This window comes from Leishmania martiniquensis, chromosome 36 (genome assembly GCF_017916325.1).
Source record: "Leishmania martiniquensis isolate LSCM1 chromosome 36, whole genome shotgun sequence".
NCBI classification, from domain to species: Eukaryota; Euglenozoa; class Kinetoplastea; order Trypanosomatida; family Trypanosomatidae; genus Leishmania; species Leishmania martiniquensis.
The window spans coordinates 2,654,662-2,679,072 of record NC_090171.1 but is presented as its reverse complement, the minus strand read 5'-3'; the positions used below and the strand labels follow the sequence as shown (position 1 = coordinate 2,679,072).

Below are 24,411 nucleotides of genomic sequence, written 5' to 3'. Positions count from 1 at the left end.
GCGCTGTTGAAGCACGGCCGGTGCTGCATGTGTCGCGCTCCTTTTTCCGATGCTCTCCCGATGTCTTTCAGCTTCGTGCACTGTCTGCTTTTCTCTTCACATCGATATCCCTGTCATCTTGGCAACCTGGACCTTTGCACTAGATAGGTGCTTCTAAAGAAAGCAATCAGAGGTGCTGCCGTTTACTTTGCGCCCTCTGTCGACGTTGTCCCGCTGCAGGTGCCGCCAATGCAGAGACGAATCGGTGCTTTTGCTGCGGCAGCGGCCTATTGCGGGGCGTTGCGCTGGCTTCGCCGTGTATCAGCTAGCTCCTTGCCCGGCCCACGCGCAGTCACAGCCGCATACGGCTCTTCAAGTGCCGCTTTGGCGGAGCCTGTGCGCAATCAGAGTGCAACTCCGGACCGTCGCTTTCACTGCAGCGTTTGCAAGAAGTCGTTTCGCTTAGAGATGGCAGCGAAGCTGCACCTTCAACAGGTGCACAGTGGAGAGGGCACGGTTGAGCTAGGTTCGGGGCCTGGACAGGGAGAGGAGCAAGCACCGCAGACCCCGGTGGGCGTGCTTCGGAATGCTCCTCCTCAGGCGCCCACCGTCGTCTCGCCGAATGTACTGGAAACGCACGAGCGCTGTGCGCGCCGTGTGAAACCGGCTCCAAAGCCGCTGCATGAAGCGGAGCGGGAGGTGCCCAGCCTCGTGATGGAAAAGATGCTTTCTGTATGGGATGATACGGGCGTGAAGCGAATGGGGAAGGAGTTTATTCATAGTAGCATGGTAATGCGTGTGTTTGCCGCTCGCCCGTGGGACAGCGCTGAGCCGTTGTATGGCGCTATGACTCCAGAGGGTGAGAACCCGTTCGAGGGCGGCCCGTGCGCTGCTGATGCGGCGCCTCCAATCACAACGAATGGTGAAAAAGCTAAAGTTTACAGTATTAGTGTAAGTGACGCTTTCGCTATGGCGACTACTGAGTCTTACGGTCCATTGCGTCCCGCTAGCTGCTCGAATCCGTTTCTTAGAAAGCTGACAAAAGGGGCTGCGATAACCACCACAAATGCGGTGCTGACCAAGCAGCAAACGGCGCCGGTAACGCCGTTCGGTCAGCTACCCATGTTTGGGCAGGCGCCATCACCTGCAGGTGCCCCTGTGCTCAGCGTCGTCGAGGAACCGTCGATCAAGGGGAGCAACGTCGTCTCTTCTCCCTTCGCTGCCGGCGTCAATGACTCGCCATTTGCGGGAAAAGCCGACTCACCGTTTGCTGGACAAGGATACTCACCGTTCGCGGCGACCGAGGAATCAGGAAATCCGGCTGCTACCGCGGCATCGGCGACTCCCTCTGCCACGGCTGCTGGTATTCTCCCTCCGTCTCCGTTCGCCGCGGCTCCGAGCCCTTTCCATTCAAGTTCGGTTGCCGCCACAACTTTTGAAGTGGAGGAGGCAGCCACGGTCGGAAGGAGCGCTTTTGGTCCTGACGGTGAGCTCTTTACCTCCGTACCGGCTACTCCTGAAAATCCACAGAAGAACGAGGTTTCCGCTTCGACACACGTGTGCACTGTTTGCAAGAAGAGCTTTTCGACGCATGACGGCCTTCGAATGCACTGCAAGGCCAAACACGGACAGGAACTGCCAAGAGGGCCACAAAAGGGGAAGCGCGAAGTTCCGGACTTACCGGCTTTCATCCCGAGCCCGGTCGACCTCACGACGACATCGCCCTTCGGCTCGCCGGCGCAGCGCTCGTCGTGGACGGAGGTGGAGCTGACACCGTATGCGCAGTCCGTGAGTAACATCACTGTGGCGGGCCGCGTTCTGGATTGCGAAGTTTCAAGCGATGGGGCACTGCTCTTCTCACTTTTTGTCCCGGGCTCAGCTGAAAGAGAGGCTGAGGTGATTCCCGTTCGCTGCAGCTCAGGCGCGCATAGAGCCTTTGGTGAATCGCTCGTGAGGGGTGATCATGTCTTCGCATGTGGCTCGCTGCGCGTTTTGCCCTTCACCGACGAAAAAACTCAGAAAATGTACTCCTCAGCGGTCGTATACGTAGCAAGGCCAACCGGAATAATTGCGAAACTCAACTGAATGGCTGGTTGGCTTTTCCCGTGCGCTGACGGCTTACCCGCTGGCCTGGACAGGGAAAAAACGAGAAGAGGAGTGGAACAATGCTGCGGTGGGCGAATCGCTCTTGGGGAATCTCTTAAATGAGAAACTGGACTTTGATGTACACATTTTTTTGTGCCTGCCTGTGTGTGCGTGAAGATACCAGGCTTGTGGCGATTCTACCGAAACGAGGCTTTGCGACGCCTGTGCGCCCGACGGTTACTGGGCTAGTGCAGACTTCTCCTGTGCCGTTCTCTATAAGAAGATAATACCCATTCCTGATATTGTCTGACTTCTGGTGTATCTGATTTTGTCGTGATTATCTATGCGAATGTAAAGACGTTAACCACGTGTGTGTGGCAGCGAAGCGCCTTTGCAAAGCGAGGAGGCGCTGTGCCTCGAATACACTGTACATCATAGCCTACGCAGTAGAAGAGACCATTGCAGAGCCGAATGCGAACAACACCTTCGACATGATTGCCACGCGACTGAGAGCGCATGCGAACTACCAAGCTGCACCTGCCGCCTGCTCGCTTCCTCGAGTATACTATATCTCACACCTCTGCCCTACTTTTTTTGTTGTGTCTCTTTACTTACCATGCATCTTTCGGCTACCGCAACAAAAATGAGACATATGCCTCCAGCGCAGCACAGGCGGGCACCTTTTGCCGTTTCGGACTTGACCCAATCCGCAAACCTGCAGAAATATTTCTCATTCTTTCTCGAGTCTATCTCGCCTTCCCCATTCAAAGACGTGGTCTGTGGTCGTTCAGCAGGATGAGTTTCCTCGTGCGAACGGAGGAGGCCGTAAAGGCGCTGGTCTCCTTTATCCTCGCAGACACAGCGGCACAAACATCAAGCAGCGGGGTCATTGATCTTTTTTCGCCGGTGCGAGAGAGCAACAACGTGCCTGTCGATGTGCAAATAGCCTTTCTCGCGGCACCTCCAGCGCATCGTGTTCCACTGTATTTTGTGGTGCCACACGAAACTGTCAGCGGAACGCTTTGCTTAATCACACCACCACCGCAGCGGAAGTACAAAGACCTAGTTTACGCGCTGAGCGAGGGCGGCGATGCAGTTGCGAAGCGTGTGAGGCGTGTGATCGACAGTAAGAAGCTTGCAGCAAAGGTGGCAGACCCTGTGACGGTACGCGCCTTTGCCAAGAGTTATGACCACTTTATTGTCTACGGGCTCACCAAATACCCGCGGCAGCTGACTGGAGAGTTTCTCGAGCACCGCAAAGTTCCAGCGTGGGTCAGCAGCAAAGGCAAGTTCACCGGGAAGCTGCGAAAGGCGGTGCACACTGTTGTGGTGATGCGCCGCGGTGACAATCAGGTCACCTGCCGCGTCGGACACACCGGGCTCACGGCCCAAGAGCTTGTCGAAAACATCGTAGCTTTTTTGGATAAGTTTGTCAAACATCCCGACGGAGCACCGCTCAAGAATATTCTCCATATTCGCGTCGCGGCTACAGGTACAAATAGCAAGCGTGTCGGTTTGCCAATCTTTGGACACGTTTTCCAGTTTCAGCCGCTGACGGAGTCGGCTGGGATGCCGAGGAAGCGTAGCAAAGTGGAGGCTTGACTGTGGTGCGAGACGTACTAGAGGGGAGCTAGAGAGGACTCTTGCTTTGCTGCTGGAGTCGTCGCTGGCGCCTTTCGGATGACGCCAGTCGCAAAATTTCGTTGATTGCCACTCCTCGGCCGCGGCGGCAGCTTTCGGCTTCATTCGCGACGGTATTCCACGCAATAGGCATTTAGGCACTGTGCCTCTGCCTCGAGGCCTGAAAAGGAGGCGGTGGTTGGCGTGGCGCTAAGCTGTTTAATTGATTCTGAACCGGGCTCTGCAGGTTCTCGCGTAATTGTCAAGGTTTTTAGCAATGCGAGTAAGGAAGATGTTCCTCGGCCAGTGACTTATCTTTTCGTCCTTTGTTTCGAAGCGTTTGCGGACGTTTGAAACGGAGCTGGCATCGCCATGCAACTAGGTGATGATGAGGGGGGTAGCTGTTCGGGTGTGCTCTCGCTGATGGCAGTGCTGTAACGCAGTGGCGTTCGCCATAGGGGGCGATCGGCGCTGAGTCCACCAGCTGTGAGAGACTGCTACCTTTTTTCGGTGCAGCATACGCAAACGCGCGAGTTTGCGTCAAACAAGTCAGGGTGTGCTTCGTCTGCTCCACTCTCTGGCTCTCATTTGGTCTTCTCTTTTTCCGTTTTTTCGTCTTTGGCGTGGAGCTGTATGTTGTCTCGGTGAAGAAAAAAACTATCGTCTGATCCCGTTACCCAACGTGTCGCTGGAGGTGTCACCTGCGCCGCACCCATAAAAGGTCTTTTCATCACCGTTTTCATCATAATAGCACGAGGAGAGTTCTGTGTGAGATTCCTGCACGATTGCACTCCTCGACTCGCCAGCGCTCTTTACAACCATGTCGTTTATGCAGACTGGGCCACAGAGCATGCTGAAGGACGGCTCGACGTTTGTGGATGATCCAGTTCTGAAGAACATTGAGGCATGCCGTGAGCTGTCGAAGATCACACGCAGCTCCATGGGCCCTAACGGGCTCTGCAAGATGGTTATCAACCATCTCAACAAGCTGTTTGTCACGCACGACGCTGCCACCATTCTGCGCGAGCTGGAGGTGGAGCACCCTGCCGCGAAACTGCTTGTGCAAGCTGCAAACGCCATGCAAGAGGAGGTAGGCGATGGTACCAACTTAGTGGTGACTCTGTGCGGCGAGTTGCTATCACAGGCAGAGTCGCTAGTGCGGATGGGCTTGCATCCGAGCGAGATCGTCGAAGGCTACAAGAAGGCAGGCAACAAGAGTCTCGAGCTCCTAGACACGCTGGTGTGCAAGACCGCCGATGACTGCCTCCGCAAGGAGCAGGTGGTGGATGCGATTCGTACCTCGATCGCGTCGAAGCAGTACGGGTACGAGGACTTCCTTGCGGATCTAGTGGCGGACGCCTGCATCACGGTTTGCCCGTCTAACGCTCGCTCCTTCAATGTCGACAATGTGCGCGTGGTCAAGCTGGACGGCGAGTCGATTCTTTCCACCAAGCTTGTCCGTGGATTCGTGATCGGTCGCAGCACAGAAAGCAACTTGAAGCACCTGAAGGGCGCCAAGGTGGCGGTGTACAGCTGCGCTGTTGATGTTCCATCGCTAGAGACGAAGGGGACGGCACTCATCGAGAACGCCGAGGACCTCATCCAGTATTCACGCAAGGAAGAGGACATTATGCAGGAGATCATCACGAACATTCACAAGGCGGGTGCAAACCTCATCGTGTCCAACTCGAGCTTTGGGGACTTGGCGCTGCACTTCATAAACCGCCTCGGCATGATGGCGGTGCGCGTGCCGTCCAAGTTCGATCTTCGGCGTCTTTGTGCTGCTGTTGGTGCTCGCGTCATGACCCGCCTAGACGCACCTTCTATTGAAGACATGGGCGCATGCGACTCGGTCGACGTTCTTGATATTGGTGGCAAGCGCGTTACGGCGTTTGCCCAGGACAAGGACGACTCAAAGCTCTCCACTATCGTGGTGCGCGGTGCCACACAGAACGTCCTGGATGACGTAGAGCGCGCCATCGACGACGGCGTGAACGTATTCAAGGCACTGACGAAGGACAAGCGGCTGGTGGCGGGTGCCGGCGCGGTGGAGATGGAGCTGCAGAAGGAGCTCACCCTCTATGCCGAAGCGAACCCAGGGCTCGACCAGTATGCGGTGCGCAAGTATGCGTCCAGCTTTGAGGTTGTGGCTCGCACGCTTGCCGAGGTTAGCGGGTTCAATGGCACGGATATGGTAACGCAGCTGGAGGCTGACCACAACGCCGGCAAGAAGCACCAAGGCGTGAATCTTGCTGATGGCACCACATTGGATGCGGTGGCGGCGGATATTGTTGAGCCTCACATGATCAAATTCTGGGCAATTAGGCTGGCCACCGAAACCGTGCTGACGGTGCTCTCTGTGAACCAGATCATCATGGCGAAGCAGGCTGGTGGCCCCAAGAACCGCTCAGATCAGGCACGCGACGCAGACTGAGGAGGCGAATCCGGAATAGATGGGAGAGCGAGGACTCCCTAATGCTCCCAGTAACGAAAAAAAGACACAAGTCGCACGGTTTTCGAGGTCCATTCGTGCTCTTCTTCGCCCTTTTCGCGCTACACAAGGCGATGCTTTGCAGCGCGTCTTTTGGTCTAACTGGAAGGCTGCCGACACGGTTGTAGGTCGAGCGAAGAGGCTAGCAGGTGGTGATCTCGTGCTGGTCTCTGGAGACTTGTAGTTTCCGCTAGTCCTGACTCTGCCGTAATGTAGAGACTGCCTTTGTTTTTCTACTTTTCGCGTGTTTGAGGTTTTCTGTTGAAAACGAGAGGGGCGAATGCTGATCGATGCCGGGGTACGAGTGGTAGGAGGGAGGGGAGGTTGAGATGAAAGCAAAAAAGGCCGCGCCGCTACCGTTTGCGTGAGCTATTTTCTGAGATGGTGCAGGTGTGCAGTGATGGCGTGGCTGTCCTTGTTCCTCATCTTCGTCCCTCATCTCTTGGACTTGACAACCTGTGGAGCATATTGCCGATTTGCTCGTGATGCACGCCTGCGTTTCTGTGTCTATTGGTGTTTCCTCCAGTAAGTAAAAGTCGAAAGAAGTCAAGAAAAGAGAAGTAACACAAGACAGAAACACAGAAGTAAGTGCCGCAAAGAATCTTTACTGAAATGCCCTATAGAGACGCAATCGAGGGAAACGAACTGTAAGTGGAAAGAAAATGAGGCATTGGGGAAGTGAACGCGAGCATTTCATGTCGGAGGGGAGTGGGCTGTTTTTCGAATGCCTCCACTGAGGAAGCAGTGAGCGTGATGCATGCGTCGTGGATCATGCCGTTGCTCGGCATTGTGCGCTCTCTACCTCACGCGTCATTGACCCTACATCTCACTCTCATATGATGCCGCTGGCTTGATGTTCAGACGCGGTGTACATCAAAGACTTCTGATACCTTTGCGTATAAACAGCTGCATGCTGTCTGCCTTCCGGAGTAGCAGCTCTCTCTCTCTCGGATGCGCAGCAGTGCGCTCTTCAGCAATTCGTCTCACTCCCGCATGCCACCTTCTGTTCCACTCGTCTTTATTTGAATATTTTTCTGCTGCGTCTTTCGTTCGAAATTCGGCGAACTTGCTCAGCGATCGCAATCTGCATGTGCCCGCAGCTCTCTTTGAGGGAAAAGCGGTATGCCTCTCTCTCTGCATGTGCTGAGCTCTTCCATCGGCGGCTTCAGATGGAGTACCACAGGCTGGACTTGGTCGATCAAGGAGTAGAGTCGCTGGAGGGACTCGGTGAGAGAACGGACGAAAACTTCGTCGTGGTTAATTTACAACGTAACCGACTTACGAACTTTGAGTTTTTTGGCACACATCCGTATCTCACGGAGGTCCAATTACAGCACAATAGAATCCAGTCATTTCGCGGGCTCACGAAGCAGGTCTCCCTCAAGTCGCTGCACCTGCAGGGCTGCCCTGTCGCTTGCCACCCATACTACCGCCTAATGGCGCTGCTCACGATCGGCTTTGGTCTGGAGGATGTGGATGGTCTACCTATCACTTCCCACGAGCGGCATATCGCGAATGGACTGGGGAAGAAAGCCGCGCTGGCGGTGAGTTATGGGTGGCTCTTGGATCTACATCCACGCACCAACGCTGAGTACGACGCCATCATCAACAAGTTCAGGCGGCTTCGAAGGGAGGACTACAAACGAACGCAAAACGGCCGCCTGCTGAGTGTCGGCATTGTGCTGACCAATCTTGAGCGCATGCAGAGACGCCGCGGCGACGATGCGCCGGCCGATCTGCAGTTAGCTGAGCGACAGCGAACAATCACACGGCTGGCTGGCCGAATAGCGCAGCTAGAGCGCATGCTTGCCGCCTCACGGGCCCAGGCGGTGGCGCCACTTCCGCTCAGTGAAGGCACCGTCAGGGTGGGTGATGACCAAAGGGCTTCTTTCTCCAGTGGCCTCTTGACCGCTGAGGAGGTCGCACTGATGGACAGGATGGTCTTCTCGCGAGGGGCTCAGCTGCGCCACAACCTGGGGACAGAGCAGTGGAAGTTTGAACGCGTCTGTCTTCAGATTGACCGTGACGCCTTGACTGCCGAGTCGTACATGTCGCGCGCGTGCCTTGTGCGGCTCGCCTTGCAGTCACTCCGCGTGCGCCATGTTCGCCCTCTCACGTTGGTGGCAGAGGACCCGATGGGCGGCACTGTGGAGATCCTATTCGACTCGCTGCCGCTTCTGCACACCGTTTACAAGGCGCTGTTCCTCCTCAGGGGACGTCCTGTGCCGCTGCTCTCCGCAACTGCGCAGAGTGAACGGCAGGGGATGGAGCAGGTGCGCCACACTTCTATGAAAGCGTTAGCACCCTCGGGGATGCCGGCGGCCTCCTGTAGGGCGCCGGAGGTAGGACAAAAATCTTTCTGGGACACTTCGTCAGATCGGCCCGTAGACGAAGTACAGCACAGCTCGCGGACGCCCGTAGCATTGGGTAGTGGCATGGAGCGTGGTGTGTTGAGGACAAGGGCCTCGCCGACGGTCGACAATGTGGAGGACATCCCTCCTTTGCCGGCCCCCTATTCACGCCCTGGCGCCGTAGGGCGCTCTCACACCGACTTTTCGTCGATTCGGGCGCGCGAGTCGCACACTGCGGATGAGGTGGCAAAGGACAACGCCGCCCCTGAGACGATCTCGGCAGTGAGCGACGAGACTGCTCCGCCAGCAATGGCACATGCAAAGAAAGGTGTGTCGAAGCTATCATGGACAGACGGGGCCGGAGCGCATCCCGCGCCGCAGGGGTCGAAAGGGGCTGCGAGCCCCCTGCTTGACAGCCCCATCTCTGACTCAGTTGCTTTTCCCCGCGATGCGAGAGAGCAAAACTGTGCGACCGAGGAAACCGTCTCGGTTCCGGGCGCCGGAGGCAGAACTGTTTCTCGGCCTCGCGTATCACCCCTGGCGCCTTCCGCTGTCGCACCTCTTGCAGGCCGCAATGAAGCATCCGCTCCACTGCCTGCTCCTCCTTCGGAAGCGCAAGCGAAGGGGTCATCGACCACGCTATCGGGGTCCGACAGGCAAGGAGAAAGTGGAGCTGGCCAAGCGACGCTACTGCGAGACCCTGCTTTTCCTAGCGTCGCAGGTATTAGGACACATGGCGGCCCCTCACAGAGCTCCTCCGCTGTAGCCAGCAAGAGAAGAGAGAGAACATCGACCGGAGATGCCCATTCCAAAGCAGCCATGCCTCACGGCGGTAGAATTAGCGCGGAAAGAGTTTTTTCAGCTGCCAAAGGCGCCGCGGGGCCAGTCGCCTCCTCTCGCTTCAGGGCACTCCTCATTGACTCTGACTCTGACTAGTAGGGGCGGGGGCTGCGGATATGCACACGAAAAACAGCTTGCCAGATATATGAAGGTCGTTAAACTCCTTTGAACGCATCAAGGGTAGGCAGATGGGCGACGGGGCAGTGCCCATTCATCTCTCTGTTTTGGCGCCACATCGCCATGTCTCCTTTGTGTGACGCGCACACGGGTCACCGGCTCTGGTCCTGTGAGGGTGGCGAACGTTGGGGTTACTCTCCTCTCTTCGGCCCATGTAAATTACCATTCATCAGCTTGGCGGTGGCCTCCACACTCGTGGCAAACGCTTCGCTGCAGCGGCGTGGGGGTTTACGGATATCTTTTCACCGTGTAATGGAGGGAGAGGTGAGTGACGGGCTTTGAGCTTTCAAAGGATGCGAGAGTGGAAAGGCGATCGCGTGAAGAAAAACGTCTGTAGGAAGCGTATGCGCCGCCGTTGGTGACGCAGCGGCGACTTTTCGGCTTGGTGCGCACGTGCAGCGATGATTCGACACAGAATTCTTTCTTTCCTGTGCTTTGGCTATAGGAGTAGTGTACAGCAGGCGTAGCGAAAAGAAAAGCTTGCCGGACTGCCTCAGTTTTGCGCAGCAGCGCAGTTATGTGTGTTATTACTCTCTCCTTTTTCTCCCCTTTCTCCCTTCACCAACACCCCATTGAGCGTGGACCTCACAGCATGTTTCGGCGAGCTTTCGAAAAAGGGGATTTTCTTCGATCACCGCCCCATCGGTCTCCTTCGCTCGGTCCATCCCCTCGGCTCAACTCCCTCCGTCGCCGCGCAATTTTCTTCTGGACAGCACTTGTGAAAGGGGCGCTGTAAACCAGGATTACCCGCGTTTGATTTCGAGAGTGAGACGTAACCGCACGGCCTTTCCGTGCATGTGCACTCGTGTGTGGAGCGGCGATGCAACAACAGCCAAGCTCGGCGCGCAATGGTGCCAAGCGCATGGTCGAGGACGCCGTGGGTGCGGTACTGAAGGGCGCGACCTCGGAGCGGAGGGCGAACCCTCACGCCATCGGATTTGTACGGTCAAATTCGTACGCTCTTAGCACGCGCGACACAACGTACGCCGTTCCCGACTTTTTTCCGGTGGGAGGAGTGGCATGGCCGGAGCCGCTGTTGGCACTTTGGAAGTCAATGCGTTACGGCTCCCTCACCGGGGTTTTTGCTGCCTTGTCGCGTGCGTGGTTCACCGTAGACAACCGGCTTGTCATCTGGGACTACCGTGGCGGTCGCGAATTCTGCGTCTATGATGAGATTCCCGAGGTGATTAGCGTTGTAGGCGCTCCGCTCCGGCCACTCAGTGGGATCTTTCAGCCGCACGTAACGTACATTGTTCCTGTTGGTACCACTGGCATGATGTACCTCTTGGGCCTTTGCCTCGTGGGCGAGGGGGAGCGGGCCGAGATGAAGGTTGTCGACCTAGGGTACAGTTGCTCCACTGATGCCGTGATCACAAAGACAACGGGCAGCAACGGCCGCGTGTTCTGCGCAGGCGCGGACGGAAATGTGTATGAGTTGCGCTACATGCGTGAGAATACCCCAATGACTCCCAAGATACGCATGGTGAGCTACGGCTATTGGTTCTCGAGCGCCCCTATCCTTGGACAGGTGACATCGGTGCTGGCGAACATGTGGCAATCGTGGAGGGGTAACATGCACGGCGGGCTCATCGATCTCGTTGTGGACGAGCGTGACGGCATCTTGGCTACGCTGAGCGAGCGCAGCACGATTAGTCTGTGGCGCCTGAACCCCAGCGGGGGTATGCGGTACATGCTGTCTCTGCGCCACAGGCCCGATCGTCTGCCGCGTTCCCATTCTGCCCCGCATGGAGGGTCAGCGCCGCTGATGCGGTTGTTTGCGATCGAGACGGATGCGCAAGGCTGCCGCCTTATGGCTACGGCCCTCAATGGCGACCAGTTTCGCTACCGCTATATTAACACGTTTGACTCCGTCTTCAGCGCTGAGCTCATACTGCAGTCGCACACGCCTTCTTACTTGTCCGTGAACAAAGAAGTCAGTGTTTGCTACGCGTCTGCATCAGTGTTCCTGGCGGCCTTCAGCGACACGAATGACGATCGCGCCTCCGATGAGGTGCTCGCCGCCACCTCTCCGGCCACGGTAATGGCTCCGCATCAAAACGTGCGGGACATCGTGGCGTCCTTCAGCGGACCATCCTCGCGTATTGTGCGTGTCGACGCGATTGAGCAGATGCCCACGCAGGGCCCTAAAAACCTTTCCGAATTGTGCTCGCAGGTTTGCTTACCTGGACCGACATTCGTCGTGGTGCATCGCCACGGCCTCTCGCTTTTTGCTCAAGCCCGCCCCGTCGACACGCTGTACCTGATTCTCTCGACGAGCGACGCGGACTGCCGAGAGTCGCTGCTGAGTCGGTTCGCGTCCGTGTACAGTGCTGCCGATTACGCGGCAATGCTCCTTCAAATTGCTGTTGGTGCTTTGAACGTCGTGAGGGAGCGCCCACTACCCTTCACAAAGGACTCGTCACTTTCAAGTAGCCACGACGATGGGGCTATCCTGAGTGAGTTGGGTCAGAAGCTGCTGAGTGGGGAGATCGCCGACGCGCTGCGAAGAGCGCGCGAGGTGCTGCGCAGCCTACAACTCCCTGGGACGCAGACGGGGTCGGTAAGTAGTGCGATGGATCCTGAAGTGCAACGTGTTGCCGTTTTAATGTCGCCGTTTACGACGGGGCTCGTTGCCTTTATTGCTCGAGCGCTTTGTCTACTTTGGAACACGGCCTTGGGCAAGGTCACTCAGAATATCACGACCCCTGCGGCGCGGGTGCTCGAACAGCTCATGCAGTACTTGGACAGCCTTTCCATCGGCGGCTTACCGGAACACCAGCGCACGCTGGACTTTCATCACGAGTGGAAGGCGGACAAGGTCGCTGTGACGCTTCCACGTGGCCGGAGCTTACGCGCCGAAGATGTGAGGAGACTGCAGGCGATCGTGCTGTATAACTGCTACGAGCTGGTGCAAAAGGCCTGGCAGACGGTGACGCTTCTGCAGCGGGTGCTTGGCATCCCGCTATACTCGGAAGATGCATCGGCCACGTTTGCGCAGGTAATTCAAGACGCGGCGGTTGCGCAGCGGCTTGGGCATTATCTGAGTCAGGTGATGCTTGACTCCCAGTATGGCAGCAGCGCCGGCTCTGGGCCACGGTCAGCCTCGTTCGCGCAACTGCAGCGGCAGTGCCCGTACTTTTTTGGCGGCATCAGCTCGCAAGCCTATCAGCTGCAGAGCGACATGAGTTCCTTGACGCATGACAAGCCGCTGCAATCCTACACAGAAACGCAGCTACAGAAGTGGGCTGGTGAGGTAGGTGCCAAGGCTGCGGAGTACTGGCCTTCCGGCGCGCTCCAGAGCATTTGCGAGCAGCTGCGGAGCATAAAGCGTGAGAATGTGGCAGTCGAGCTATTGCTGCACGCGGCGGCGCAGCTGGACCCGAATAATGCGGCGCTGGGTGTTTTTCTGGCAGAAGGGGCCGGTCATGCGGGAGAGCAGGCACGGTACGGCAGTGTCTACTTGGTGCACCAGACAAAGACCCAGGTGCTGGAGCTCGTGGTGTCTACGTTGGAGTCTGCGTGGCTGACGCATCGGAGCGTGGTGGACGACCTCCTCGGCGGCCCGCGTCGTTCCGGCACCATTTGGCAGGTGGAGCCGTCAGACGAGTATGCACACTGCTTTCTGTTTGACTGGATGTGCGCCCCCCGAGACGACAGGAATACGGCCAAATCGCTTCGCGAGACGCTGGTGGCGGCGCGTTCATCGTTTCTTGGCAGCTATCTTCGGCGCAATGCTGAGATTCTGCCGGAGGAGTATGCGCACTACCTCGCCAGTGTTCTAGGGGACTACCGAGGTGCCATGCAGCAGTGCTTTGTGATGGCGCTGGCTCCGCTTCCAGACACGCCCGTAGCTGACCGACTTCCGTATCGCCTGCGGTGCCTGCGCGAGGCTCTTGATTGTTCCAGGAAGTGCCAATCGGACCAAACGCAGCAGGTGGAGCAGCAGCTGCGCTTGATGGAGGCGCAGCAGCGGCTGTATCGCATTGCCACCGAGCTCCTCTCCTCTGGCAGTGCTACCCTCGACCGTCGAGTCGAATGGGAGGGCCAAATAGTGACGGAGCGTGACGTGGCTGTTCAACATATCGAGTTCTTGTCCAGCTTTGTCGCCTCCGCAAGCGACCTCATCGAGGTGGGCGGCATGTATTCAGCACTAGGGGGTGCTGAGGTACAACTGGATGCGCTGCTATGCTCCAACGTCACGGATGCTGGCGTGTATGCCACCTGCATCCGCCGCGCGTATGAGAACAAGAAAGACGCGACGGTGGTCATTACGAAGCGACTCATCGACAGGTACTTCCACCAAATCAGCTGCTTTCCGCTTGCATATCTGGTGCGGCTGCTAGAGGCTCGAGCGTTTTTGCGCTTCCCGACCGGCTCGGCGCAAGTAGTGCAGCTGCTGGTGAGTCTCGCTGTTGACCCTAAGGTACTCTTCATCACGTATGAGAGCATCCTTGAAGGGAGGGATGACACGGGTGTGGAGTGTGAGGAGTTTGTCGAGGCGGGCGTCACGCGCGGCTATCTTGTTTGCTCATGCGCCGCGGTGTTGGTATGTCTCGCCGACCTCGGCCGACGCGGGACTGTGCAGCAGTGGCTCGTGACGAACGCTATGGCGGCAACACGCAGCATGATTCGCCGCGCAGCGAGCGCGGTTGCATCCTCGAATGAGCAGGCGGCGGTGGAGCAAGCAGAAGAGCTGCTTCGAAAGGCCAACACGTTAACGGCATATGGCCTGTCTCTATAGCGAGCAGCCAACAAGCCAAGCCTTTCTCGATTGAACTGCCCCCTCTCACCTCTGCAAGGCGTGAAGTTGTCGCACTCGGCCGCCGGCAGGAGAGGGGACAGGCATGACGCTTTAGATAGGTAATGATGTGGTAAAGTGTCACGGCGCTCTCCTTGCCTTTTTTTTGAATGAGTTCCCTTGGCAGATCAGAATGGCAGCAGCCGGCGGAACCTCGTTGAAGTGATATACATTTAACGAGAAGGTGCGAAATAGCTTCCGTGAGGCCTACAGAGGGTGTGCGGGACACCGGCGATGCGTCTGCGTCGACCATAGGCATTCGTTGGGTAGATGTCTCTCCTTGATGTGTGGGTGTGCCTCGACGTAAAGTTGAAGGCGCGCGGCGACTCGTCGTCACTGCCACTACTTCTTCGAGGGGCAACGGCTTTGAAGGTTGCTTTGATGTGCTGACCCGAGCTGCTGATACATGCTGGCCTGCCTTTCGGCTTGATGCGTTTCCTCCCCTAGTCACCTCTCTGCATGTCTTTTCTTGGTCGATGGTCCTTGCGCGACCCATGATGAACGACTCACTCATTATCTTCCTCATAGTCAGGCGCTGGATACAATCGCCAACGCGACAGTCATTTCTCGCCGAACAAGGCGTGAAAGCCACAGACTCGCAGCGCTGCTTCTTGTTTCAGGCAAGGGATCGAGGTGATGCACATTGTTGAGAGCAGTCGACTATGGGGATGTTCGTCGTGCGTTGCCAGAGCGGTGTTGGAGTATGCAAGACCGGAGGACGCGAACGGTCCGAGTAGGAAGCCCGTGAACAGTGATGTGTGGTATGCCAGCATGTTCATGTATCCCAACCATTGGCAGGCTGGCAGCGGCGGCGCACTACCTCTGCCTGGAAGTCCGTATCGATCCTTTCCAACACGCTCCCTTCTATGGGAAGCCCGAGACCACATCGTCTCGGTGCTAACGCTTCTGTTTGCGTACTTCGCCGTCGCTTTGTGTTTTCCCTCTGCCGTTGTGGATGAGCAGATGGAGTCATTTTAGTCATGAATACACGGTACCCCTGATCTGGCTTGTTTCATTGACGAAGAGAGAAACAGGCCGGCGAAGGGGCACGCCTCATGGCGCGTGGCATCGCACGGCCCTGTGCCCCCCTCTCCCTCCCCCAAACGCTGGGTGCGAGACAACCAGCCAGCCGCTCGACCCCGCCCCCACCCTTCTTCTTTTACTCCGGTGGAAGCACCTGTGGTGGGGCGACAGCGGGTCAGGCGCCGGCGTCGCATGGGGAGGGGGGATGACCGCGACGCATCGCTACTGATGTTGGCGGGTGGGGCCGTGGGTGGTGTGGCGCTCGAGCGACCCGCAACGGCGAGCACGCCGGTGCGATGGGCAAAGCGCCAGCGCGACTCGGACGCGTGCCGCCCGGCCCTCACACTGGCGAGTGGTGTGCGGGGGAGCCTGAGCGACCCCTCCCTACCCCCTCCCCCGCTCCCTTACCCCCTCGAGGGAGATGGCAGCGCGCTGTGGGCTGGCGTAGCGGGAGCAGCGACGAGGCGGCGTGCGCAGCTGTGGGTGGCGCGTGTCTGGCGCTGCGTGGCAGCTACGCGAAGCGGGCCTGTGTGACGCGAGCGGGGGGAGGGATGCGCGGGCACAGACCGATGCGGCATGGCAGCGAATGGGTATGTTGAAAAACCAGTTGATTGACGGCGAAGTTGGTCATCAGGCTCCGTCACGATGAATGTCAGCGTTAACTGGAAAACGCAGATTGCAAAGACTCACTCGAACTGAAGTGCTTCTGGCGCTATTTGTTCCGTATTTCGTGTCACCCACCTCGGAAACGCACCACACGAGCGATAGCACAAGGGTCGCTCATGAGCTTGGGTGATGAAAGCGGCAAATGCCTGTTGTTGTGCTCTGTGTGACGCTCATGTGCACACACACACACACACACACACTGAAACAGGCTTAGCAGCAAGGGAGATCAAGTTGTTGGGCTGAGGCCGTCCACGACGACATCTGCATTTTTTCTCCTTTGGCCCCCTTCGGGATGGAGGCGAGTGGCCACAAAGTTAATTTCAGCTTTCCTCGCTGTCTCTCCCTCTCTTGTCGATTCGTTTCCTCAGCTCTCACGCGCCGGCGTCTCACACTCGAGATTTTCATAGTCGATCGCTGCGTGAGCTGTGCGCCTCGCTGTGATCCTCGTTTGAGGGCCAGGTGAGAGTGCAAGGAAGTGCGCACCTAACCGACGAAAAGGAATCGGCATGCCCTCGAGTGGACTAGCTCTGGCAGATGAGCTACGCAGCCGCTTGAAGAGGCGGCGCGGTGATATATACCGCTATCTCGATGGCCTTTTCTACGAGGATTGTCGCCGTATCATGGAGTGCGTTTCTGAGCTTGACAGCAATCACTTGTTTCTCAGAAACCCATCCTCCTTGCCAGACTATGCGCAGCATGTTTCACGACCCATGTACTGGGAGCTCATTCAACGTAAACTGCAGCGCTACGAGTACAAGGCCGCAGCGGATTTCATGGCTGACATGCGAGCGATTGTCAATAACTGTTATCTCTACAATGGCATCGATGCCTCGACATCAAAGCTTGCACGCGCGATGGAGGTTCTCATGGAGGATCAATTTGTCACGGAGCTGAGAGCCGCACCGGTGCCGCCGGCGGAAGTAAAAAGGGCGTGCATGGGCATGTCAACGGCTGATAGCCGAGAGATACTGCGCATCTACGCTCTTTATGAAGGACTCGACGTGGGCTCGATGACGGGAAGCACAAACATACAGCTGCGCACTGCAAAAAGCGCTACACTGCGGCGCATGCTGGAGTATGCCAGAAGCAGCGCCGAGCATCGTGAAAAGAAAGCGAAACTGCGGCGAGCCGCAAAAGTGTTGCGTGTTTCGGATCGCCGCCGGCAGGCGATGGCCGGGGCTCAAACGGCGATGATACAGAAGGACGCAGACGTGCATTTCCACCCAGACGCCGAGCCGCGGCTAGAGCAGGTTCCTCAAAATGCGCCCACAGCGATGCCGATGATAGATGAGGTGAGTCCCATCCGCATCGAGGAGGAGGGTGAGTGGCTCGACGACGCTGATTTCGAGGGATCGTCACAGGTGTGAGGACTGCTGCTTTTCGTGGGACCAAGCTTCCACTCCTCTTCTCTTTCTTGCAGGCTGTGCCACCCACACTCGTGCCAAGTTTTTACTGCTCTGTCAGCCCGACCGCCTGTCGGAGGGGGGGCACTCGCAGGCTTGCCGTAGCCGAGAGGAAAGCAATATTGTTGTTCGCACACGTGCTGCCCTTGCATTTTTTGTCACCTTAATAGCAGGGGCACGCCGTCCAAGCTTGTCAATGCCGTCTGGGAGGACTTGTGCGCCGCCGTCGAGCCAGCACTGATATCGAGGCAATGATGTGCGTGCGGGGCAATGATAACGCTTTCACTGTTGTTGTGCCGAGTTGAGCACAAATGTGTGCTTCACATTATCAATTTTGTGCCGGTGCAGATACAGAGTATTTCACCTCCTCTCCCCTTTCGACTCTCTCATCTCCGTCTACGCGTGATAGTCCGCCACCTCTTCGTCGTCCTGAATCGCACTCGCCTAGAGGACTGAAATGAGTCGAAAACGGGTGCGCTCAGGAGACATCCACTACTGGCTGATGAAGTCAGAGCCTCACAAGTTCTCCATCGACGACTTGGCAAGGCGGAAGACCTCCCCGTGGGATGGGGTGCGCAATTACGCGGCACGGAACAACTTGCGTGCGATGGCCGTGGGTGACAAGGTCCTCTTCTACCACAGCAACACAAAGGAGCCCGGAGTCGCTGGCCTTGCTGAGGTAGTCCGGCTGGCGTATGATGACTTTACCGCCCTGGACAAGACGTCGGACTACTTTGATCCCAAAGCGACGAAGGAGAAGAACCCATGGCAGATGGTGGATGTGAAGTTTGTGGCAAAGTGGGACGCCGTCGTGACGCTGCGGGCGATGAAGTCGCGTAAGGAGCTGCAGAAGATGGCGCTCTTCACACAGTCGCGTCTGAGCGTGCAGCCAGTGGACGCTGCGGAGTACGCATACATATTGCGTATGAATGAGGAGCAGCGGCAAGAGTGAAGACTGCGACAGGATTGTTTCTGCTCCCGCAAATTATTCCCTACAAGGCGCAATGACCGGAGTGTCGTGAGTCAAAACAAAGAGCGACCGTGCGAAGTTTCTCAGCTGTCTGCGCCCCTGAGGCGGTTGGAGTGCCTTCGTTCTCAGCGAGTGGACTGCTAGAGTAGAAAGGCGAGGAAAGGCGAGGTTGATGAGAGAAGTCCTTCTCGCATCGTGGAATTCGTGGCGAGAGTCACATTTCGTAGCGCTGTTCGCTGGCGTGTGTAAAGGCGAGCAGGAGTCAGTCACTCGGTGCTCTTGTGGCTTCTCTACTGTGGCACTTCATGGCCGCTGTGCTGCCAATGTGTTGTGCATGAGGATGAACAGCTCAACCGCCTTCGGCCAATCCTGCGCTGACGACACACTAATATGCTCTGCTTCTCTCACCTGTGTTGAAAGAGTTCCTCTCTTTTGTGGCTTCCGTTTTTTTGGTCTACAGCGTACTTCATCGTACTGGTCTTATTACGGCCACCCTTCCCTCGCCTCCAGGCATTGCCACAACACGTTCAAGAGTCCCGTTCGTTTCCACCGACATGCTTCCAGGCAATAGCGTTACCGGTGCTCCACTACCAGTTCCCTTTCCCTATCCACCAGCCCCGGCGGCAGCAGCCCCTCCAGTTCCTGTCGCTACGCCTCAAGCGACGCCAGCTTCGATCCCGATCACCGTTCCTGTTCCCTCTCCTGCGCCGAGGTTGCCGAGTCCGGCGTCGCCATATGCGCCCTCGCTACACAGTGTGGTACCTCCCCCCGTTGCTGTCGCGAGCTCGGCAATCCCGCAGCTGGCAGGGGTGTCGCATGCACTAGCTTCCATGTTGAGTACCCCTTATTTGCCCCAAACATCAGCGCTGCAGAATGCCGCGCCATCGCAGGCCTCGCTCGCCTCGGACTCCTCTGCTGGCGCCTACTCTTCTCCTTCACGTGCGCCCCATGTAATCCTCTCTACCCCTGCAGTGCCATTGCAAGCCAACCCCGCCTCTTCCGTCGCACTACCCGCTCCTTCTCACATGCCGGTGCTGGCACAGCCTCAGCTGTCAGGGTTACAGTTTCCTCAAGTGGCCATACCAATGCCAACTGCAAGCGGCGCAGCTGCTGTGCCGTCGCTCCCTCCGATTTCGATGTCCTCCACTCCCGCTCCTGCCAGCCCAACCGTCGTCCCGAAGGTCTCGTTTACGCTCCCAGAAGTGGCGAGAGAGGTCGCTGCATCATCATCGCCCGCAGTCTCCATGTCGGTCCCTAGTGTACAAGCGATACTGCCGCCGCCCCCAGCGCAGACTGTTGCCCCGGCGGTTCCTGTATCGCCATCGCCGGAGCCCTCTCAGCTCCGTCAGATGAAGGAGGACCCGTCACCGCTGCCTGAGGCGGTGGTACTGCGCGAGGACGCCTCCTCTGAAGAAGAGCAGAGGGCTCACCCGCCGGTGCCAGACTACCGCAAGTGGCTGTACCCCACCTTGTTGGAGGGCTCCTCCGCATGCGTGCCTCCATTGAAGTTTCCCTTGAGTGACGCAACAGCACCGCACGTTCTTGCCTCTCCTGCACCTCTACGCTGTTCGGAGGCGGAGGTGCTGGCGGCCCTGCCGACCACACTGCCGCCGGAATACGTCATTTTCGGCGGAGCAAAGTACAGCGGCGCGACTCTGGACCTTGTTCGCCCGCATCTCGTCGCCCCCACAAGCGTGAAGCGCACGGCGCACTTTTGCGATGCAATGGAGTGCCAGCGGCTGCAGTTTCTTGCGGATCAACTCGAGGTGGCGAGACATTACTTGAAGATTGACACACGACGTGTAGCCCAGGCACAGCGGGCTGCGGTGACCCCCTCCTCGGCAACGGCAAGCCACGCCGCGGTGGCGACCGCCTCCGGCATCGATGCTCTTCAAAAAGGGGAGAAAGCGGACGGTGTGGAGAAGGCGAATATTTGGACTGCCGCGTACTTCGGGTCTCCTTCACAACTGAGCGCGGCCATGGAAAAGCGTAATTTCGACGGAATTCTAGACAGCACCGGCTATGTGCACTATAGACGGCGCCAGTGGGGCTTGAAGCGAGTAGGCGACACATTTCAGCTCGGGCTTGGGCTGAGAGGCACCGTATTGCAGTTTGCAGCGGTAGCAGGGAAGCTGGATAGCGTTGTCCTTCTCCTGGCATGTGGGGCACGCGACACAGCGACTCCGCGGCTTAAGGAGATTCTGTCAATGGAGTCGATGCAGATCGTTCAGGCTGTCCTCAAACCATGTATTCATGCCTCGCCCGACAACCATGCACCGGCAGTGGAGGCGGCGGCCACGAGCAATGCAGCGCCGTCAGTGACGGGGTCTGTTTTCACAAGTGAGCATGTGGTCGTCATCGATGAGGATGACCAACCGCCTATGGGAAGGCGTGGTGGTGTTCCCGCCGTAGCGACGGCCGCGTTCGCGTAGCGAACTGGTGATTTTTTTTTTTTACTGCTCTGGGGGTAAGCGAGTCGGAGGAGAGGGCGAAGTGGACCCTGGGGAACTCGTCGCAGAGACCTTTTCCATACTCCCAGCACGTCTTGCAGTGCTTTAGATAATGTGTGTACGAGGCCGGCAGCGCTCGCCTGTCGACTTGTGTGACGCAACGCTGCTTGCATACCACTCGTGATCACGTTCGCTCTTCCAGGCGCACAGATCGCTGTGCCTTTTTGCTTCTCATTCACTTCTTACATGTGCCGCTCGACCAGAGCATTGACACTGTCCACAACAGACGGAGAAACTGGAGAGGTGGCCAGCGGCGTGTGGAGCCAAACCGCGCTTGCTGATTCTGTCTCTCTGTATCTGGTGCTCCGAGGGAGCGGGCCCCAATAGTCGTCTAGGTGCCTCTCTTCGCACCTATGACAAAGGGTGGCGCTTGTTCGGGAGACGCAGCTGCCCAACACCATTTCCTTGTGCGCTATGTCATCACCTCTATTTTCTGCACATGCATAACGCACTTTTCTCTCGTCTTTCCCCTTCCTTTACCTGTGACTTGGCGGGGCGGGGTGAAGGCACCAGCGCCCACGCAAGAGCATAGCGGATGGTGCTGGGTGCGGTACCATGGAGGCACTGAAGCGCGCGTGCTGGTTTGAGAGGGAGCAGGTGACTCCACATGCCACGAAGGTCGAGACGGCAGTCCTTGACGACTACGTTGCGCGCGGTAGAGCCACGCTCGCGGACGTGACGCTATCGGGCGGACGTGATGTTTCTTCCGTGAGCGTGAAAAGTCCCTCGCAGGGGGATGTCAAGGGACTGCCATGCGGCGCACGGTCGCTGCTGATCGACTACACGGACGGCAGCATTGTCTGCCGCGGCGTCAACAAGTTCTTCGACTTAAACGAAGTTGGCGGCGAGTGGCTGAAGGACTTCTCGTTGTGGACAGAAGCATACCGTGTTTGGGCGGTACGCAAGATGGCTGGGTTTATCGTCACGCTCTTCTCGCTCGATGGCGTGCGCCTGGATGTGATGAGTAAGCACGCTCTCGCCGGCCCCCACGTTGAAGCAGCGCGTGAGCTCCTGGAGAAAGTGAGCCAGGCACACCGAGTTCGACTGGCTGGCGATCTATACGAATGGGGAGCATGCGCCTGTTTCGAATGCATTCAGCGCACGCAGGATTTTCAGCATCCAGTGCTTGAAGCGGAGAAGTTTGACCAGCAACTTGTCCTGATTGCGGTGCAGAGGCGCACGCAGCTGAGGGAGGAGAGCCTGTGCTTCTCGGAGTTGGCGACCGTGGCTGAGCGGTGGGGTCTTAGCTCTGCCCCAGGGGTGGCGGTGCCGAACGATGCGGCGCTGCACTGCGTGTTCGCTGCTACGGCATCGTGGCATGCAACGTACGCCCCCTTTGAAACGTGCCCCCTTCTCGCGGAGGGGTTTGTGCTGCTAATCGAGACTCCAGGGTTGACGGCGGACCCCGCGCATCAATGGTGTTTTCCATTGCGGCTCAAGCTCAAAACGCCGAAGTACGTTGTACTGCGTGCCTTTCGCTCCCTCGCGTGCGGTGATTCACAGCCAAAGAGGTATGCTTATCATGAGGCTTTGCTGGGGTGGCTTCAGCCTAGAAGTGCTGCGGAGGTTCGGCGCCGTGTGGAGGAGGCGGGTGTGCATGCGCTGAACAGCGAGTTCGAGTCGGACTTGTTAGCGCAGCAGCGTGTGCGGCACCGAGACTCCCAAGAAACGGTCGGTGAAGCGCTTGCTCGACTTCAGTGCATGACGTCGCTCATCGCCTGCCCTTGCGCTCAATGCCCCCTCACGGTTGTGGTGCTCTGCGGCTTGCCCGGGGCCGGTAAGTCGACGCTGTCAGTAGCGCTCTGCCGCGCGCTGGTCTCACAGGGAGAGGAGTCTCCTTTTCGCTTTGCGGTGCATCTGAGTCGCGACGCGGCGAGCCGTAGCGTGGCAGCCGACCACGATATCACGAACGCGAGTAGCAAGCACAAACAGCGACGACTGCGCGCGTTAGTTCACCAGACCCTATGCGATCAGATGCGGGAGGTTGCTCTTTTTGCGACGGAGACGGGGCAGGCCGGTCTCCTCCTAGTGGATGCGTGCAATGCGACGCGGGAAAGCAGACGCATTTGGCGGCAGTGCTTTCCGGCGACGCTGCACCAGTACGAGGTTGCGCTCGTAGAGTGCTCCGATGCCACTGTCATGGCGCAGCGTGCCGCCAGGCGCGATGCTCACGAGGTGCTGCTCAACGCTGCTGAGGCGCAGCAGGCGCTCTACGTGGTGCGCAAGAAGTTCCAGCCTCCTTCTCTGGAGGAGGCCGCGTGGAGCATCGACACGAAGGAGTGCGACGTTGAAGATGCGGCGTTCCGCCTGCGCACTCATCTCGCGCAAAAAGCGCCTCCTTCGCGCTGCACCAGCTGCTGCCGAATGCTGACATTCTCAGCGCTACGGGATGAGAGGCGTCAGCGTCACGCAGCGCTGCTACATAATCTCCTCGGGTCCTCGGGGGACACTTTGGTGCTCGCCAACATGATGCTCTCTGAAATCTCGACCCCGAAGGTCCTAAAGACCACTTCTTTACAGTTGCGGCTCGACTGCTCAATGGAGTTGCTTCGACACGCTGCCGCGGAGTTGGTCTCTTCGTCACTCTCCCAGCCGGACCAGCCAGCCGTCTCTTTTGGTTTTCTTGGGCGTTCCCTTTTGCAACGACTCGAGGCGGCGCTTCGGGGCTCGTCTTGGGCGCTCCCTTCTCCAGTCACTGGTCACGTGGCCAGGGGCCATGTAAAGTGGCTGCGTGGGTGGCTACTGCGCGGTCGCGCAGGAAGCGGGCCAGTTGAGGTCGAGAAGGCTCTGCGAGAGCGGTTTGTGGTACAACCCGCGAGTCCTCACGTGACGCTGATTCACATCAATTCTGCACCGGAGTCGTCTAGCTGCAAAGATGCCATCACCGAGTATCTCTCCCAAACTGACATGCAGCTCGGCCAGAAAGTGACAGCGCAGGTTACATCTCTGCTTTTGGACCGGCATGCTGTTAGCTTTGGCGTAACGCTGGCAGGTGGGCAGCAAGTGCAAGGAGAAGGGGTGCATAGCGCCGGGGATTCTGTGGCCCGCCTGCATATCACCGTTGGCACGGCTGCCGGAGTTTCTGCCGCCTATGCCGGGAGCATGTTTGAAGTATTCGACGTTTTGGAGGCGGAAAATGCGTCACTGGAGGCTGAGAGGGGCGAGCCGCTTCGGGTGGTAAAACGCAGCCAGCGAAAGTATCACAACTTCGTCGAGTACCAGCTGAGCACGGCGTTTCCGGTGCGCGGCGTGGTGGAGGTGTGCCGCTTTTAAGGCCAGCAAGCTGTGATGGACGAGTAGTGATGCAGAGGGAGAGGCGAGTCACCGACGCGTCTTGTGGGATGAGCGGCCTTTTCACTTTTTCGCTTGCTGCCCGCGGAGTCGAAGCTGATCGTACGCCCACGCTGGTCGCTAATTGTATCGTGAAAGATGACCGATCCGCATCTCTCTCGAATGAACGGTGCACTAAAGGGCTTAATCCATCGTGCGGTCTCCACC

At 57.8% G+C, this 24,411-nt stretch overlaps 9 protein-coding genes across 9 annotated transcripts; all 9 read left to right on the top strand.

Moving 5' to 3' along the window:
- Window positions 1–228: 228 nt before the first annotated feature.
- On the top strand, window positions 229–2,064 carry LSCM1_00741 (uncharacterized protein; the record flags this gene model as incomplete). Its single annotated transcript, XM_067318382.1, has 1 exon — window positions 229–2,064. One exon carries the CDS (start codon window positions 229–231, stop codon window positions 2,062–2,064), a length of 1,836 nt encoding a protein of 611 aa, XP_067174487.1.
- A 795-nt stretch (window positions 2,065–2,859) lies between these two features.
- Window positions 2,860–3,666, top strand: LSCM1_00740 (uncharacterized protein; the record flags this gene model as incomplete). The annotated part of the gene is made up of 1 exon (XM_067318381.1): window positions 2,860–3,666. The coding sequence occupies one exon, from the start codon at window positions 2,860–2,862 to the stop codon at window positions 3,664–3,666; it is 807 nt and encodes a 268-aa protein (XP_067174486.1).
- Window positions 3,667–4,504: 838 nt separating this feature from the next.
- LSCM1_00739 (uncharacterized protein) lies at window positions 4,505–6,118 on the top strand (the record flags this gene model as incomplete). Its single annotated transcript, XM_067318380.1, has 1 exon — window positions 4,505–6,118. The coding sequence occupies one exon, from the start codon at window positions 4,505–4,507 to the stop codon at window positions 6,116–6,118; it is 1,614 nt and encodes a 537-aa protein (XP_067174485.1).
- Window positions 6,119–7,344: 1,226 nt separating this feature from the next.
- LSCM1_00738 (uncharacterized protein) lies at window positions 7,345–9,462 on the top strand (the record flags this gene model as incomplete). The annotated part of the gene is made up of 1 exon (XM_067318379.1): window positions 7,345–9,462. The coding sequence occupies one exon, from the start codon at window positions 7,345–7,347 to the stop codon at window positions 9,460–9,462; it is 2,118 nt and encodes a 705-aa protein (XP_067174484.1).
- Window positions 9,463–10,363: 901 nt separating this feature from the next.
- On the top strand, window positions 10,364–14,284 carry LSCM1_00737 (uncharacterized protein; the record flags this gene model as incomplete). The annotated part of the gene is made up of 1 exon (XM_067318378.1): window positions 10,364–14,284. The coding sequence occupies one exon, from the start codon at window positions 10,364–10,366 to the stop codon at window positions 14,282–14,284; it is 3,921 nt and encodes a 1,306-aa protein (XP_067174483.1).
- A 693-nt stretch (window positions 14,285–14,977) lies between these two features.
- Window positions 14,978–15,319, top strand: LSCM1_00736 (uncharacterized protein; the record flags this gene model as incomplete). The annotated part of the gene is made up of 1 exon (XM_067318377.1): window positions 14,978–15,319. One exon carries the CDS (start codon window positions 14,978–14,980, stop codon window positions 15,317–15,319), a length of 342 nt encoding a protein of 113 aa, XP_067174482.1.
- A 1,217-nt stretch (window positions 15,320–16,536) lies between these two features.
- LSCM1_00735 (uncharacterized protein) lies at window positions 16,537–17,397 on the top strand (the record flags this gene model as incomplete). Its single annotated transcript, XM_067318376.1, has 1 exon — window positions 16,537–17,397. One exon carries the CDS (start codon window positions 16,537–16,539, stop codon window positions 17,395–17,397), a length of 861 nt encoding a protein of 286 aa, XP_067174481.1.
- Window positions 17,398–17,890: 493 nt separating this feature from the next.
- Window positions 17,891–18,385, top strand: LSCM1_00734 (uncharacterized protein; the record flags this gene model as incomplete). Its single annotated transcript, XM_067318375.1, has 1 exon — window positions 17,891–18,385. One exon carries the CDS (start codon window positions 17,891–17,893, stop codon window positions 18,383–18,385), a length of 495 nt encoding a protein of 164 aa, XP_067174480.1.
- Window positions 18,386–21,468: 3,083 nt separating this feature from the next.
- On the top strand, window positions 21,469–24,186 carry LSCM1_00732 (uncharacterized protein; the record flags this gene model as incomplete). The annotated part of the gene is made up of 1 exon (XM_067318374.1): window positions 21,469–24,186. One exon carries the CDS (start codon window positions 21,469–21,471, stop codon window positions 24,184–24,186), a length of 2,718 nt encoding a protein of 905 aa, XP_067174479.1.
- Window positions 24,187–24,411: the final 225 nt, after the last annotated feature.